Source organism: Podarcis liolepis (assembly GCF_965112155.1).
Source record: "Podarcis liolepis genome assembly, chromosome: 15".
NCBI lineage: Eukaryota > Metazoa > Chordata > Lepidosauria > Squamata > Lacertidae > Podarcis > Podarcis liolepis.
The window spans coordinates 45,900,859-45,919,363 of record NC_139566.1 but is presented as its reverse complement, the minus strand read 5'-3'; the positions used below and the strand labels follow the sequence as shown (position 1 = coordinate 45,919,363).

At 49.5% G+C, this 18,505-nt stretch overlaps 1 protein-coding gene across 1 annotated transcript in view; it reads left to right on the top strand.

The window, feature by feature from the left end:
* The window catches only part of MN1 (MN1 proto-oncogene, transcriptional regulator), a 43,001-nt gene extending 28,929 nt beyond the window's left edge, over positions 1–14,072 (top strand). Inside the window, exon 2 of the mRNA XM_083478983.1 lies at positions 9,478–14,072. Coding sequence (XP_083335109.1) covers positions 9,478–9,662 — 185 coding nt within the window. The 3' untranslated portion in view covers positions 9,663–14,072. The remainder of the gene's footprint in view (positions 1–9,477) is intronic.
* Positions 14,073–18,505: the final 4,433 nt, after the last annotated feature.

Sequence of the window (18,505 nt, the reverse complement as noted above, 5' to 3'; positions counted from 1 at the left end):
TCTTCCTGGCCTTTGGAGTGCAGCCAGTTCCTAGGCAAGCCAAGTGTCTCATGGCGTGATGCTACTGTTTCAGATGTGTCTCGTTGTGGGCTTAAGACATGCTGAGCATACGGGAGGATCAGAAACCCAGATTTGAAGCATGCGCTTACTTAGGAGGAGCTGTGTGTGCCTCCTTGAGCACTGGCCAGAGGTGCAGCAAAAGCATCTCCATCCGGCAGCGGGAGCCTGAACAACTGGAGGGGGAAATGACCCATGCAAAATGGTTTTGAATGGCTACAAGTCACGCTGACTGTATGCCACCTCCAAGAGTCATGGTCTGCCTCTGTGATGGACTACATGGAATTGGCGGAAATGACTGGCAGAATCCGAGACCAGGGAGAAGAGTCGGTGGAATAAGATTGGAGGAAATTTAAAGACTATTTACAGAAATATTGCAAAATTAAGGAATGTTAGAATAATAATAATAATAATAATAATAATAATAATAATAATAATAATTTATATCCCGCCCTCCCCAGCCGAAGCCGGGCTCAGGGTGGCTAACAACAATAATAAAACAGTATAAAAGTATAGCATAAACAACACTCTAAAATCATTCATTATAAAATTACTTAATTCAGGCCACTGGCAACCATTGGGCCAGAGCTCCGCGAGGATTGCCGAGGGAGGGAGTCAGGCTGTGCCCTGGCCAAAGGCCTGGTGGAACAGCTCTGTCTTGCAGGCCCTGCGGAAAGATGTCAAGTCCCGCAGGGCCCTGGTCTCTTCTGACAGAGTGTTCCACCAGATCGGAGCCACAGCCGAAAAAGCCCTGGCTCTAGTTGAGGCCAGCCTAACTTCTCTGTGGCCTGGGACCTTCAAGATATTTTTATTTGAAGACCGTAAGTTTCTCTGTGGGGCATACCAGGAGAGGCGGTCCCGTAGGTACGAGGGTCCTAGGCCGTATAGGGCTTTAAAGGTTAAAACGAGCACCTTAAACCTGATCCTGTACTCCACCGGGAGCCAGTGCAGCTGGTGTAGCACCGGGTGAATGTGATCTCGCAGCGAAGACCTCGTAAGGAGTCTCGCTGCAGCATTCTGCACCCGCTGGAGTTTCTGGGTCAGTCTCAAGGGCAGCCCCACGTAGAGCGAGTTACAATAATCCAGTCTGGAGGTGACCGTCACATGGATCACAGTGGCTAGGTCAGGGCGAGAGAGATAAGGGGCCAACTGCTTAGCTTGGTGGAGATGAAAAAATGCCGCCTTTGTTATAGCTGCAATCTGCGCCTCCATGGAAAGGGAGGTGTCGAAGATTGCACCCAAACTCTTAACGGACAGTGCCGGCACTAATTGTGCCCCCGCAAGAGATGGGAGTTGCCCCCCCCAATCCCATATCATCCCGTCCCAGCCACAGGACCTCTGTCTTCGAAGGATTTAGCTTCAACCGGCTCCCACGTAACCATCCAGCCACAGCTTCCAAACATCTGGTCAGTGTGTCTGGGGCCGAGTCAGGATGGCCATCCATCAACAGATAGAGTTGGGTGTCATCGGCATACTGATGGCAACCCAGCCCAAAACACCGAACAAGCTGGGCGAGGGGGCGCATAAAGATGTTGAAAAGCATCGGGGAGAGTATCGCACCCTGAGGTACTCCACACACCAAGGAGTGGCGCAATGACAATTCCCCCCCAAGCGCCACCCTCTGTCCCCAACCAGAGAGAAACGAGCGCAGCCATTGAAGGACTGTGCCCTGGATCCCCACGTCGGCAAGGCGGTGGTCCAGAAGTTCGTGATCGACCATGTCAAAAGCTGCTGACAGATCTAGAAGAATCAGCAGCCCCGACCCGCCTCGATCCAGCTGTCTACGAAGATCATCTGTTAGGGCAACCAGAGCCGTCTCGGTCCCATGACCAGCGCGGAAGCCGGACTGTAATGGATCCAGAGCCGATGTTTCATCCAGAAACCCACCAAGCTGTTCAGCAACCGCTCTCTCAATCACCTTACCCAGGAACGGAAGATTCGAAACCGGGCGGTAATTGGATAGATCTAAAGGATCTAACAATGTTTTCTTTAAGAGCGGGTGCACCACTGCCTCCTTCAGTTCCCCTGGGAATATCCCGGTGCCAAGGGACAAATTGATGATATCCCCCAGGAGGGCCCGCACCTCGTCTGGACACACTCTAATCAGCCAAGACGGGCACGGGTCGAGAGGACAGGTGTTGGGCTTTCCAGCTCGGAGGAGTCTGTCCACATCGGCTGGGGATATCCGGTCGAAGTGGTCCAATACTGGACCCGAGGACAGTTGAGGGGCCTCCAGTTCCTTTATTGTATCCAAATTGGCAGGGAGGTCATGGCGGAGCAACAAGACCTTCTCCGCAAAAAAGCTCGCAAATGCCTCACAGCTAAGTGTCAAATTGTTATTTAAATTTGGCTGTCCCTCAAGGGACTTTAAAGACCTGATTATACTAAATAATTGCGCCGGGCGAGAGCTAGCGGATGCAATGGAGGCCGAGAAGTATGACTTCTTAGCAGCCTTCACCGCCATCTCGTAGGTTTTCATACAAGCCCTATAAGATGTTCTTGAGGCTCCGTCATGGGCACCCCGCCATACTCGCTCTAGCCGTCTGAAGTCCCGCATCATTTTCCGGAGCTCCTCGGTAAACCAGGGAGCCCGGTTTCTGCGGGGTCACAGAGGGCGCTTACGATGCGATCTCATCGATGGCTGCCAGGAGCTGGGTATTCCAGCCCTCAACAAGCTCAGTCAATGAGTCGCCAGGGGGAGAAAGGTCCCACAAGGCTTGACGGAATCTATCAGGGTCCATCAGCCTCTGCGGGCGAGCCCAAATCGGCTCACCACCTAAGCAGGGTGGGGGTGGAACGTCAATCCTGGCTTTCAGAGCGTAGTGATCAGACCATGGTACCTTCATCAAAGGAGACATGATCACATCTATACCGACGCCAAAGATCAAATCCAGCATGTGGCCTGCTTGATGTGTGGGGCCCGAAACAAACTGGGAGAGCCCTAGTGTCGCCATGGAAGACACCAGGTCCAGAGCCTGTGAGGAGGGAGTGGCATCGGTATGGATGTTGAAGTCCCCCAATACCAATAGGTTAGGGAACTCTAAGGCCCAGCCAGCCACCGGCTCCAGCAGGCCTGACAGGGTGGCTGCTGGTGCGCTAGGTGGCCGGTACACCAGCCAGACAGCCAAGCTCTCCTCGGAGCCCCACACTAGGCCAACACATTCAATGCCAGGGATCAATGGAGATGGTAGAGCCCTGCAAGGACAATCTACCCGGATTAATCATGCCACCCCTCCCCCCCCCGGCCCACAGTCCGTGACTGGTGGAGGACGGAGAAACCCGGGGGCGCCATCTCTCGTAAGGTAACTGTTTCCCCTTCGCACACCCAGGTCTCCGTCACACAAGCCAGGTCGACCCCCTGCGAGATAAAGAAATCTCGGAGGGTGGCGGTTTTGTTGCCTATAGACCTGGCATTGCACAACACCAGTGACGGAGGTGAGTAATCCTTGCTCACCCTACCCTCGTCCCTCGGCATGGGGCGCAGATTGGAAGGGGTACGAGCGTATCCATATCTCGATCCCCTGATGTTGGATTGAAGTTAAGTGGTTTCTAGCTGTAATGGTTTAAAAAATATGCAAAAAATGGATTTTTAATAGGTAAAAATGTAATGTTATAATATATTAAGATTAAAGATCAGGATAATAAGGAGGGAAAGGAATTGCTGAACTAATAAATTGAACTGGAATACAAAAAAGGGAGGTATGAGGAGGTCCGGGAAACAAGTAAATGAAAGATAAGTGATGTAAAGATGGAATTATTTTTAACTGTTTTTTATTTCCTACTTTTTCTTTTTTCTTTTTCATTATGTAATATTGTGAAAACTTTAATAAATATTTATTTTAAAAAAACAAAAAAAAAAACAAGAGTCATGGTCTGCCTCTGATGACCAGTCGCTGAGGAACATGCGGGGGGGGGGGGCTGTTGCACTGCTGTCCTGCTTGTGGGCTTCTCAGAGGCCTCTGGGTGGCTGCTGGAGGAGCAGAAGGTTGGGCTCCTCGGGCCTTGAGTCCATTCCTTCAGGGAGGGAGCGAGGAGAGGCTCTTGGGAGGAGCTTGTGGGAAGGAATGTAGTTTCAGCTGCTGTTGTAAATGGAGAGGGGTGTAAGCTTCTGCTTCCAGTTTTAAAAATGGTGTGGTCATTTCAGAAAGTGCTGTGTGGGACAGTGGTGGGTGCGCATGGCGCATCTCCTTTGCCTGGCATTGACCGTGACCCCTTTGCAGATGAGCCTTTCTGTTCAGTTGCAAGAGCAGATTGCTCCGTTGGTGTGAAAGGCAGCGTGTAGCTTGTGTCGGTGTTCTGTCCTCTGAGTATTCTGTGGTGTGCACAGATGCACAGTTAGGTGTCCAAACCAATATGTCAAACTGTCACGGGGGAGACTTAGTGAAAAAGATCTTGTCCTAAGGCAGTAATTTTAATAGCGAGATGCAGCAGCAGCAGCAGCCCTGGAAGCCACTCCCACTGGGAAGCGCTTGGCCTTGTGCACCAAAGCGCATGACGGGGGGGGGGGAGGAGGAGGAGGGAGTCTCCCAGAAGATGGGGCTTGAGCCTTCAGCCTTAACCTTAATCAAGGAGCTTCACGCTTGGCTGGCCACAGAGGGCCGAGTGCCATCGGCCAGCCCCACGCTGGGCTGGGAGGATGCAACTCTGGCTCAGCCGACGACTGCCTGTAGCTGCAGGGCTTTGTCAGAGCCTTCTGAGAGGTGCAAGGGATGAGCCTTGAGGCAGGTCTCTTCCTCCTGCGAGAGCAAGTTGACAGCGCTGAATGGCCAGACCTTGACCAGGCTCACAGTTGCTCCTTGGTTGTGTGTGTGTGCATGCGCCTGTGCTTCTGCCGCCTCCACCCCCCCCCCATCGCTTCGGAAGAAAGAGGCGGCTTCTGGCCTTCCTGCCATGTCTCCTGTTGCCTTCATTAAGCTGCTGGTAGGCTCATAATTCAACATTCCTTGCAGGTGGTGATGTGTGAGATGCCTTCTTTGCTGGCAGGTGATATTTCTGAGGACTCGTGGCCTTGTGTGCTGCTTCTTCCTGCTCCTTGCAGAAGCGGAAGGATGCGTGTGCCCGAGGCTCCTTCTGAGGGCAGGTGCTCCGAAGAGAGAGGCAAGGCCTGGCTCCCTCCTGCACCCTGTCCAGTTTCCCTCCTGGTAGCGGCAGCACTGCCTCTTGACTGCTGCCACAAAGAGTGCTAAAGCAGAGCCCCCGCCCCCCTCCCCACTGAGCATCCTGGCCCAGGGTGTGCCTGGACTCTTTTTTCCCCCCAAATATTTTTTATTACATTTTCTATAAAAACTTCCATCTTTCCATTTTCCACATCACGTATTTTAGTTTGTTGAACCTCCCTCCACTCCTCTGACAGTCATCCATAATAATTCTCCTATTTACACATTTCTTAATATATAGTATCACCTTTAAGTAATTTCTTTATATCCTTATTTACATTTTTGCGATGTTCCTCACTTTTCACAAAGCCTCTTTAAAACACACTAGCGTTGTATTCTCCTCACATATAGTTTTCAAATACTCTCTAAATTTTCCCCAATCCTCCAAAAACTTATGGTCTCTTTGAAGTCTAATTTTCCCCGTTAGTTTGTCTAATTCCGCATAATCAATTAGTTTATTTCTCCATTCGTCCAGAGTCGGTACTTGTTCTTGTTTCCACCTTTGAGCTATCAGCGTCCTCGCGGCAGTTATTGCATATTGGAAAAGTTTGAAATCCTTCCTTTTAATTTCCCTTCTGGTTATCCCTAGTAGAAAGGTCTCTGGTTTCTTAACAAAGCTATATTGTAGCATTTTCCTTACTTCATCATATATTTTCCCCCAGAAACCCTTCACTTTCTCGCATTCCCACCACATATGCGTAAACGTACCCTCTTTCTCTCTACACCTCCAGCGGGTGTGCCTGGACTCTTTGTCCCCACGTCCTTCTCTGTGCCGCTCTGCCTTGGCAGACCCCACCCTGAGAAGAAAGGGTTTGTGGGCTTGTCTTTGGCCTCACGTTCTCCTTTGCAGCCCCGTGGCCCCAGCATTTCCTGGGCTCCTTGCTCCCCCCCCGCCTCATTGTTCCGCTTCCTTTGGACTCCCTGATCCTCAGCCAGCGTTCTGGCCCCTCCCTGGAGCTCCCCCTTGCTCCCCCTCTGTGGCTGCCTTCTGGCTTCCTGGAACGTCTTCTCACCTCCCTTTCAGCCTCCTCTGCTGATGCTGCTTGTCTTCACCTGCCTAAGCCTCTGTGAGAGTTTTCTCCAGCCCAGCTGACCTTTCATTCTCTTACAGAAGCTGGCTGTTGGCAGTCTCATGTTTTTAGAAATCTTCACTGAGCATGTCAAAATATCCCTAAGAACGTAGGAAGAATCCTGTTTGGATCAGGCCAAAGGGGGCCCATGTATTCCAATGTCCTGCTTCCCACTCAGCCCCCCTGATGTCTCTTGGGGGGGGGACCCCTGCCCCGCCCACAAGCAGGATATGAGTGCAGTAGGCACCTCCCAGGTTCAGTCCCCAGCAGCTAATATTCAGGGCCTGTGGGAAGGTAATACGCAGCCATCGTGACTGGTCGTCTTTGCCTCTGATCTACCTTGTGTGGCATCGCGGCTGCTCAGCTCCTTGGGGCCCACGTGTGTTCTTGGCTGTACAACTTGTGCTGATTTGAACTCTTCTCTCACTCATGAGACTCGGGCAGGGTGGTGTGGTATTTTAAAAGGCACAATATATAATAATGAAAAATGACCTGTTTTTATTTAACTTTGTCACCAAGACAGAAGTGTCTGCTTAGAAAACTCTTGCATTGTGCTCTGGCTAATTTCTTCAAGGCTGTAGGGAGCTCTGGAACTGCAAAGCGGCCTTCAAGGGGGCGCTTTCCTGCTTTTTAAATCTGATGACAGTGTGAACTGCTGTGTGTGTGTGTGTGTGTGTGTGTGTGTGCGCAAAAGAGTCTGCATTTCTAGGCCTGGGTCCAGGCTTTCCAGGTCTGGGTCCAGGAGCTTTTATTTTTGCCTTAGTGCTTTCCCTGCAAAAGCCCACTCTTTAGTGGTGAAAACAATTCCACGGAAAACCTGAATTGATGTTTGCTCTGATTCAGCAATAAATATTGGGTTTTCCTGGGGAAACCAGTGGGGCAAAAAAAAAAAAAGTGGACAAAGAAGGTGTGTGGATGCGCCCTTAGTTTTGATAAAGGGAGGCAGTTCCTAAGCTCCACAGGAACCAGGTTTGTTATTTTAGAGGCTGGATTCTGGGGGAAAACAGCAATAGAAAAAATAGCTTCTTGGGAACCTCAACTTTTCCTTTCCAAGTTTCTATCCCTTATGGCTAAAAATGTATGCTTGAAATTGTGTGCACAGTCCTTGGGGGAATTCTAGAAGCCAGAAGCCCAAACTTGATGTTACCTATAATGTGCAACTGTCACCATTCACATCCGTTCGCCATCTCCCCTGGGAATGTCTAGTTGAAGCTGACATGCAGCGTGATGCCATTGTGTTCAGCTTTTCCCTGCCCTTGCACCACTTAATTGGCTACTGCTGCCTATGTATTTGGATGGGGGGGGGGGGATGCTGAATGCTGAACTCTGCGACATCATGTCATGAGTCTGATTCAGCTGTTGGAAGTTCCCAGGAGAGGTAGGGGAGAAATGCAGATTGGCCGTCTGCACCAGGGAACGTCCCATTTGGCCCAAGGTGGCAGCTGCATAAGATTTCCAGTAGTTTGGGGATAGAGGCAAACACACACACACACACACACACACACACACACACACACACACACCCCGCCGCCACAAGACAATAAAGCAAGAATGAATTATGTAGAGAGAAAACAAAATAAGTTATGCAAAGTAAAAGAAATTTACTCTTTCCTTGGCACAGAGTTTGGTTTTTCTGGGTGTGGCAGTTGCCATTGTTTGTGTGGCGAGTGTGCAGCCTGTGGCTTAGGGTGACATTCATTATTTGGAGCCCCAAGAGACTTTGGATTTCCCATCTTGAGGGGAGAATAGAGGCAGGGCAGGACCTGCAGTTGCTTTCAAAGGCAACCTGAGATGCAGGCAGCTTCTTTCTGGTGACCATGTGCTCCAGGTAGGGATAAGGGAGAAATCTGATTGGTTTGCATTTAAAGTTTGATCTGTGGAACTGCTACTGTTACAGATGCAACATAATGCACATTCTGCACTTGCAATAAATCAATCTTACTGTGGCAGCACCTACACCTTAGAATTCCCTGCCTGCTGATAGGCATGTGTCTTTGCTGCATTCTTTCGGACCCTGCTTAAAACCTTTTTGTTTAGTCAAGCCTATCCAGACATGTAGTTAAATGCATTTTGTCTTTCTTTACCTATTGCAGATTTTAAACGCTTTCATATATGCTTGTTTAAAACTTCTCTTTTTACTGAGAATTTTAATATTTTATTTATATTATAATAAACTGCTTAAAGGGGTTTTCCCTGCACAATCAAGCGTCATATAAATTATGTTGTTAAAATAAAGGTGAACCTACCAAATTCACATGAAACAGCCATCCTTTTACATCCACACTTCTCCAAATTTTGCAATGCAGTTCTCTCGTCAAGTAATGTGAACAAAAATGAGTAATGCTAGCCTGCATAGGAATGCATGTATTAGTGAAAATGGCTTTGCAGAAATGTACATATGGTAAAATTCCATACAAACATTAGCAGAAATCCACTGATGAATTTTCATGAGGACTTTTTTTAAAAAAAGCAAACTAATGAGAAAATATGGAGAAATGGACAAATTAGAAAGTGAAATTGGCAGATTTGCCCATCCCTCATTTCCAGTACCGTCTGAGTTTGGTCTTCAGGGCAGGGGTGGTGGTGGATTAGGCTGGGTGGGGAGCGGATGGGCACCCGTGTTTCTGCTTCTCTCTCACCCAGAAAGTGCCGTAATTCATCACTGCTAGCATAGCCTTTTGCATAATAATGCCAGGTTGTGAAATGTTTGCTTTTTACTTTGATACCTTCAGGGTTTGCTGCCTTGAGATATGGGTATTATTGTCAAGTGTGTAACTTCCTTTAATAAAGAGATTAAAGATACAGTGCAAGTGATTCAGATTTCTTTAGTTTTAGGGACAAAAGGCTAAGCAGAACCTTGCTGCATAAATGCAGCTTCTGATTTATTTGATTTCTATAAATTTCTATAGCATTGTACCAAATGATGCACAGCTTGGGGCAACAGAACAACTCCTGTGGACCCTTTGGCTCCCTCCCTCCCACTCCTGCCACACTCCCCTTCCACCCTTCCTTCCTGACAGATGTCATTGACTCCCCTCCTCCTCCTCTTCCCACATTCCTTTCCCTTCTTCCGAGAACATCCCAACTGCTTGAGGCTGCCATCAGAAGCCTGAGAACATTGTGCATTGAGTTATTTCTGTTGTTGTTGCTGCTGCTGCTGAGCTGACCATAACCTCTCTGTCTACCCTCTGCAGCCCACGAACTCCCCTCAAGCAAGTCCTCGGCCGCGACACAGAGTGGCAGCCATTTGCAGTGCCTTTCTGTCCACTGCACGGACGACATGGGCGAAGCGAAGGGCCGGACTGCGGTGCCAACGTGGAGATCCCTGCACTCGGACATCTCTAACAGATTTGGGACTTTTGTGGCTGCCCTGACTTGAAGAAGAAGTGGGGGGGGGGGAGGATCTTTTCTTTTCTTTCTTTTTTTTGTTTAAAGGGCCACTCCTGCGAGTCGGACTCTTTTTCTAGGTTGGTACCTGCTTAGCGGCATAGAGACTGGAAAGGGTTAATTTAAAATAAAGCTCACCTTGATTTTTTAAAAAACATCTCTCACCATGGTATGTTCCTACTGCTAACCCATCTGTAAGATGCGTCTGCCTGAAAGATGGGTGCCCACCCACAGGAGGACTGATCTCGGCTGCCTGGCTAGCTGAGGCCTTCCTTGTCTCTGAGGCAAGATGGTTTTACTTTGTACACATTCCCCCGCCATGCTTTGTTCTGTCCTGATTAAAATGCTCCTCAAAGTGAAATTGCCACCCTAAAGCCACCGAATGGATGATGAGCTTTTGTGCATCTCCTGCAAGCCAAACCTGTAATGCTCAGTCCAGGATTCAGCCTGTGCTGTTTCTTTCCAGAGAGCGAAACTAGGAGGAGAGGGGGAAGGGGGGGTGCAAGCTGCTCCCCCCCCCCATTCCTGCTGCCTGTCTGCTTTTCTGTCGCAGAGTCTCATCCCCATTCTTCTTGGAGCAGCCAGAGGGCCAGGCAGAGCCACTTGCCCAAGCAGGGGACAGAGCTGTGTGTCTCTGTGGCAGCTTCCCTCCAAGGGCACCGATTCTCACCCAAGGCCTGTGAGCAAGCAGAGGGTGCTTTTCCTTCTTCCTCGCTCCTGATGCTGCCGGCCACCTTGGGGAGGGACAGAGTTTGTCTCGGCTGAGCTCAGTGTTGTTCCTGGTTGTGTGACAAGTGTATGCTTCCTTACAGGCTTGCATTGCGAAAGCAATTGAAACAGGGATTTATTAAATTTCATTTAAAAAACCTATTGTCATCCTGTGGAACTGGGCTGAGGCAGCTGAGGGCAGGAGGGGCTTCCGAATCCTTTGGGCTCTTCTAGGGCAGGGCTAAGCTGTGACCCTGTGGCAGAGCCGAAAAGCTGGGCAGGCCCCACTCTCTACTGTGCTGCTGGAAAGTGCTAGTTTCATTGGTGGTCCCCCCCCCCACGTCTCTGTCCAATGAAACTAGCATTTGCTGGAATCCACTGGCCATCATCATTTGGGGCAGATTTAGCACAGGCCAACCAACCATTGGCTGGAGTCTAATGGAGCCCCCAGTTTTTCGAGGAGTGTTTCAGAGGAGCGCATCCTGTGCCATTAACCCAGGGAACCCTAAAAAGAGATGTCACGCAAGTTGTGTCCCTCCCATCACTTTTAAGTAGCATTGGCACTACTGAGTGGCTTTTTCCAGTCCCTCTGCCTCTAGGGTTTGAGCAAGGCCAGCGCAAGACATTCTGCCCCCTGAGGCAAAGGGGCTTTTGAAAGAAGCAGGTGGTCTGAGGTTCTGCAGAACCTCCCGGCTGACCATGCCTTGCTCTGGTGAAGAATCCTGGGGAACCTAGGTAATTTGGCAGACTGGGGCATTTGGGACCAGGGAATCTTAAATTTTAAGAGTAGCACAAGCGCTCTCTGGGGCCACCTCACTAGAATATGTCACTGCAGAAGGACCTTGCTCAGAGCAAGTCCTGGGTGGTCCAGTGCCACCAGCAAGACCTGTGGGAGCACTGATGGTCCATTTGCTCCTGGGGCACTAGATGGTGGGCATGTGCAGGGCAGACTGGCATAGGGTGTGCACATTTGCCACCCCTCCCAGTCCACTGCCTGAGGCAACAGTTGCTGGGTGGTTAACAAATGGACTGGCTTTATTTGGGCAAGTGTGTGTGAGAGAGAATTTGGAAAGGCCCTTAGAAAATGCCAAAAATGTGTTGGTAAGGCCACATGAGATTTAGAAAGCTGCTTGAGTGATGTGGGTATGTGCCACAGTCTGCAGTTCCTTTTGTCATCCAGTTCCTGCTGCTTCCACCTGTGCACTTCAAGGGCTCTCCTGTCTGTCTGTACCTCCCAGCCTCCTTTCTCTCTCTCATGCCCACATGAGACCCCTTCTCCCCTCCCATGGCGCTAATACTGCATGGGCCGGAAGAGGCAGGCTGAGCATGATTCGCAGGCTGAACACATTTTGGATTCAGAAGGGTGAATTCCATAGCCAGCTTTAAAGCAGGGTGCCTGTCCTTTTAGCTCCTTGAAGCTGTATGGGCAAGTGGTCACTGGCTGGCATTGCCTTGATTCTCTGAAGGGAGGATCACAGCAAAGGGAAACCCTAAGGTGGCAAGGATTTGTTGGTCTTCAGATCAGCCGTCCCCAGAAAGAGCCTGTTAGCTTCCACCTGTATGGGCCATTGCTTTTCAGGCACAGGCTGTTGCTGCAGCTTGATCTCCTCCCAAGCCCTTGGGGGCCCCCCAACCATAATACTGTAAAGCCGTGTAAATGGTGAGGTAATGGGAATGGAAAGTTGTGGAGTGGGAAGGCACCTCCTCTGCCTGCTTTTGGGCAGGGTGTATTGCAGCTAGGAAGCAGCAGACCCCAGCAAGTCTATGTTCTTTGCTGTTGGCCTTTCCTGGGATGAAGGAAAGGCCCTTTTGGGCTCTGGGCAAGGCAGTTCTTTCAACCTTTGCCTCACTGACTGCATTTTCCTAACTTTCTGTTCTTCTTCTGGTTAGTTTCTTTTAATTGGAGGAGGCTGCCTCCTCTTTCTTAAACCCAAGAAATTCAAATGAAGGCATTTTAAATGTCTACTCAGATTTGTGTGAAATTATTTTCATGTAGCTAAAGCTAGATTTTACATTTTCTTCTTTTCTCCCTGCGAGATTTGCAACTCCAGGCCAGCCGGAGAGTCTTTGGCCCCTTCCACATGACCTGTTCACTGAGCATTCGTTCTGACTTGTGTCCAGGATGGGTAATGGACATGGTGTCATCCAGCAATCATCCCATGCTCTCCTGTGTCTTTGGCCATCATGCTCCTTCTCCTGAAAAGTCTGGTTTTAAGGGCAGTGGGAATTTGGTTTGTGACTGAATCCCCCTCCCCCTCTGTTGCAGGAGGCAGATCAAAACGCTGCCTTACAGGAATGAACTTGCCCCTCCTTGCTGCAGGCACATTGAAGAGAAGGAAGCAAGGCTGCTGGGCAGGAGATCTGCTACTCAGAAGGGCTTGGGTTTCCACCCTCTGGGCGATGGGCCTGGGGAGCAGAGCTGGAGGAGCCGCCCCCCCCCTTGAGACCATGCAGATGAGCTGCTGCCTGGAGTCCCAGTCTAGGAGCACTGTTGGCCCGGGGACATTCCCATCAAACCACAGAAGATTATTTTAAACAACAATAATTTGTTTTCTTTTTAAAATTATGCTTTCTTGAACAATCACCACAACTGAAATTTTAAGTGTTTAAAGAATACAAAAATTATTAAAGAATAAGAAATTAATAATGATAACAAAACAGGAACTTTAAAAACCATCCAGTAGATTAAACTCTCATTCAGGCAATTTGGTGGGGGGGGGGGGGAGAAAGTTTCCAAATTGAAATCTTTTTCATTGCCAGAAAGTACTTTTGCAGCTAAGTAAATGGATCTCAGCAAACCCCTGCTGACAGCTTCCTGTTTGGTACCCACCCCATGCAAGTTGGAAATCACAAGAAACTGGCTGTAGACCCTCGTATTGGGGAGAGATGGCTGGGAGGTTGCTTGCCCTAATTGGCACTTGGGCAGGGAGGACAGTCTGCTTTCATGGCAGCCAGAAAATCCTCTCCAAAGCTGGATGCTCCACCGACCAGCCTGGCTGTTCCTTCTGAAAAGCAGGGCTTCTGTCAGAACTGTAATCAGGTTAATTTGCTCTGACATTGGTCTGAGTCTCTGCACACGCAGAACCCTCTTTCCTTGAATTCTTAGATTTCGCCTCACTTCAATAGGAAGTCCGGAACTGTTCAGCAGAATTCTTTCTCTTACGATGAAAACTGACCTACAATAAACCAGAAACATTGGACAACTCATTTCTGCAGAGAGATTCTAAGATGAAATTTCAGGGGACTCCCACTTTGCTGCTTTGTCTGTGTTCACCACCCCTAAAACAACTGCAGCTTTAAAAACGGTTTTTAAAGACAAAATGATGCTATTACTTTGTATTGAATCTAATTCCTTAAAAAGAAATCCCTTCCCCAATCCCTGACAAATCCTTACTGCATAGCAAATTCAGCCTGACAAACATTATTGCACATGTAAGATATGAATGTGGAGGGCAATCTGTAATCTACCCTTTCCCCTCCCTCCTCTCGCCCCCCTCCCCTTTCTGGAATTTTTGTTTAAATTCATTTCTCAATGCTTGGTTGGAAGACTGTGACAAAAGCTCATGAAAAGTGAGTGTTATTTTTTCTTTTTTAAAATATGTAAAGTGCAGTCTTCTGTATTCATGCATATTGTATATATCTGTATATGTTTTACTGAGCAACTAAATAACAATAAATATGATGTTAATGGTGACTATCGGATATTTTTGCCTTAAATTGTGTATATCTTCTCTCCTCCTCCTCCGATGTTTTGGAGTGCTGCAGGGAGCGTGTTTCTTTGTCCTCTTTTCTGCTTGTTGGCTAGCTTTGCCAAAAGAGAGGGGCAAGGGCAACATGCGCTCGCTTATCTAGAAGGGCTGGGTGGGTCTGGCCAAAGCTCATCTCTGCCTCTTGTGGCCCACAAGGGGGGTGGGGTCCTCCTCCCTCCCAGCTGTAACATGTCAACACCCTTTCATAATGTGCTTGTTTGAGACCAAATGTTTCCAGCTTCTCCTCTCTAAATGGGGCATCCCCCTCTCTTTTTCACTGCCACCCACATCTGTGCCAATCAAGGAATTCCATTTTGATGATTTTAACCTTTTCTTTCCGCAGATCTCCAAGAGTTATAGCGATCCCATTGCTGTTAGCATAGCAGGCGGGCCAAATAAAGTAAAATCTGCAGGGCAGGTGTTTGCAGATACTGGGATCCATTGAGATCAAAGTGGTGAGGCAGAGTGGGAGCAGGAAAGTAGAGATAAGACGTGTCTCCGATAGTTTATCTTGCAGCAGCACCTGCATCGTCCTAGATCAGGCTAAAGGCGTGCCCAGCCTCCACTTCCCTGCAGTGGCCAAGCACATGCTGTCAGCAAACCTACAGACAAGACATGAGCACTATCGCCCCCTTGGGCCTGATCCAGCAAGCCTTTCTTCCGTTCTGGAAGTAGCGCACAGCAGTCACAACTGTAGCCTTGGAGAGGCTTATTGCCCATGAAGTTGTCTAATTGCCCTTTGAAAAGCCATCTTAAGTTGGTAGCCACCATTACAAAGCAAGCAGGTTCCATCATACTTCCTCTCAGTCTCCACATACTTTCATGGGATGACCTCAGCTTCTAGTATTGGGATGGAGAAACCCAAAATGTCTCCATGCACCTTCTCCACACTATGCATTGCTTTATGGACCTCTATCATGTGCCCCCTTCGTTGCCTTTGAGGAAAGAAACAAAAAACTAAAAAATGTTGTTGTTTTGTTGCTGTCTTGGACCAGGAGGATCTCCAAAATGCCTGATTCAGTTGGATAGGCCCCTCTCTGGAGGAGAGGAGGACAAAAGAGGCCCTTTTGTCTGGGCTATTCGGCCTCTTTAGCCTTTATTAGAAGACCTAGAACCTCTTTAGTACAGTGTGCTTGATAAAGGGTGGAACTCCTTTTAATATGCAGTAACTAGCAAAATGCAGACATTGTGTAAATTTGGGGGCTAAGGGCTAAAACTTTTGTTTTCCTCCTGAAAAACCTGTAGGATTTCCGCGGATTGACATTTGTGCCAATTTAACACTAGAGAGCAGGTTTTCCATGGACAGCAGCACGGCAAAGGGGAAACTGCTCAGACAGGTGCTTTCTAGCAATGGGACAAGCAGAAGTGTGGCTGAGCCCTGAGTCCGTCTACAATTTTCCTCACATCCCTCCAAGTCCCAACCAGTTTTGGAGGCAATCCAGGCAGGCATGTCAGTGGGATGGATGGGGTCCAGCGGCTTGATCGGCATGCAGGTCATGATCTGCCCGGATCAGCGGAGGAGAAGGCCCTCTGTCTCTGTGTGAACACCTGCCAGCGAGTGAGCCAGCTGGTGTGAGGGGGCCTGGATTGAAACATTTTAAAAAGAAATGCCCCACGGAAATCTCCCCCTAATAGTTGTGAAGAGCAGGTTTGCTCTGTGCCTGTTCGGTCCCCTGTTTCACGTGCTGCTAACTCAGGATGGGCATCTAGTCTCCTTCCTCCCAGGGGCATAGGTAAAGGGACCCCTGACCACTAGGTTCAGTTGTGGCCGACACTGGGGTTGCGGCGCTCATCTCGCTTTATTGGCCGAGGGAGCTGGCGTACAGCTTCCGGGTCATGTGGCCAGCATGACTAAGCATGGCAAACCAGAGCAGCGCACGGAAACGCCGTTTACCTTCCCGCCGGAGCGGTACCTATTTATCTACTTGCACTTTGACGTGCTTTCGAACTACTAGGTTGGCAGGAGCAGGGACTGAGCAACAGGAGCTCACCCCGTCGTGGGGTTTTGAACCGCTGACCTTCTGATCGGCAAGTCCTAGGCTCTGTGGCTTAACCCACAGCGCCACCAGGATTTATTTTAGGGGGCAGGCTTTGTGTTGGAGGGGGCAGAACTGAGTTATCTACAATGCAATTGGATAGTTAAGTGTTTTTATTTATTTAGGGGGGCAGCTGCCCCACCCCCCTGCTACACCCACGCCTCCTCCCTACCAACTATCTCTTCTTTGAGTGGGACTGCCTTCCTTCTGCAGAGCGGGGGTTGGGGCAGGCAGCTGGCCTTCACACCACCATTGGTCTATTGGGCGGCTGGTGCCTCCATGTTGTTTATTCACAGTCAGGTACATATTGGTGTGGGTCTAATGTGGGTCTCCTGAGGGTCCGTTAAAGGCCCTGATGTAATTGTGCCTCCTGTTGCTGATGGGATGATAATTTCACTGCCTGCCTTTTTGCAAACAACCCCGGTTTCCCAGTGCACGTACCTTCTGAACAAAAAGTCCCCTATTCCCAGAGAGGCTGTGCTTTGGTGAGGAGCCTGTGGGGATTTAATAGGCTGAGGTTAACTGACACAGAATCTTCTGCTCTGAGGTTGGGGGGGGCAGCTGCTCTCCATGCCCTTTTATCCTCTGCAAAATGCACCCCCACCCCACCCCCACTATAATGCTGGGATTCTTCTAGCCTGCAAGAAAACTTTGCTGTGTAAATTTGCTCTTTGTGAAGAGCTCTTTGTTTAACCGCATTGTGAGAATTTTCTGGGGACAGAGAGGAGCTCTAGCCCCTGCCCCCCCCCCAACTGAATAAAATCCAGCACATTACCACATTCTTCAATAAGTGCAAGGCTGCAGGGAGTTGGACGGCCCTACCCTGCAGCCCTCCTCCTTCTTGGTGGGGCTTTTTTCATTAACCCCCTGCTGCCTAACCCAAACACACAGCAATGTTTTGTTAGCCCCCAGGACAAGCAGAGGCCTTTTGTGGCTGGAGGAGGGATCTGGGTCTGGAGGAGGCAGCAGCTACAAAATGCGGCCCTGCGTTTTTGAACAAACTGCTTTTGGTGGGCCTGATGAGAATACAAGAGAGGGGCAAAGACTAGAACTGAGGGGCTCACCAAAGCCAAGTCACAGCTTCTGAATCGCAGCAAAGGGAGGCCCAGGGGTGCAACTTAGGGAGCAAAATGGCTTTCTGCAGAGGTGAACCCAGCGGTCCCATAGGTGGTTGGACCTTGCATTTTTACACTGCTGTACACGCCAGAGAGCGGGCAGGGATGCATTTGCTTAATGTGCACTCCCTGATTCCTCATTCTGTGCCTGAAACCTCCCCCTCACAATGTTTATTCTGTGAAGGTGTCATTTGCACATGCGCTGTTCCCTCCTCAAATGTCCCCAGCGCAGCTTCACCGCAGGATGGAAGCTGCTTTGAGGGAAAACTCATCAAATAGCAGTATTTCTCAAGGATGTACACAATTTGTGTGGATGGGGCTACCTTTATGCATACACTGAGTGTGGCGTGGTGGAGCCGCAGTACAGTGGTACCTCGGGTTACATACTTAATTCGTTCCGGAGATCCGTTCTTAACCTGAAACTGTTCTTAACCTGAAGCACCACTTTAGCTAATGGGGCCTCCCACTGCCGGCACGCGATTTCTGTTCTCATTCTGAAGCAAAGTTCTTAACCCGAGGTACTATTTCTGGGTTAGCGGAGTCTGTAACCTGAAGTGTATGTAACCCGAGGTGCCACTGTAAATGTTTGTGTATACACAGCCTACAAGTATCCATTGGCAGCTGAGGGCTGACTGGGTGAAGACCTGCAGAAGATGGGCAAATTCCCCCTCGGACCATGGCCTGGTCAAGGCGAAATGCCCTTCTCCCTGGTTCAGTCTGCTTTAGGACAAGAAGGATCAATGGCCCCAGCAGCTTTGCTTCTCATAGGAGGGGGGGCACTCTGGGAAACTGTCAACCAATGAAGAGCCTTATAGCATCACCTGCCTTTCAAGTGCTCACATGTGCACATGTGCTCACAAGGTGCCTTTTTGAGGCAGTGGAGGTGGGAGATCCCTCATCCGCCTTATGGATGGAAGCTTGCCTGTTCCCCATTAGGAGGAGAGGCTGGCTCTCTTTCAGGGACTTAAGAGGAGAGCATTGGGTGGAGTTGTCAGGTGGGCCGAGGGTCCTCTTCCCGTGAGCAATGCATGGCTTCTCTACTTGAGCCACCTGCTCCCTGCCATAAGGGGCTCCAGGCACCAGAATATCCTGGCCTGTGGAGGGTGCATGCCTGGGGTGCACCATTGAGGAAACAGGGTTGCCTGTGCTTGGGGTATGTGCAGAGCACCAGGCGAAGGAATGTTCCCTAAATTGAGGTCCCCATGGAAGACGCATCTGCTCCATCAG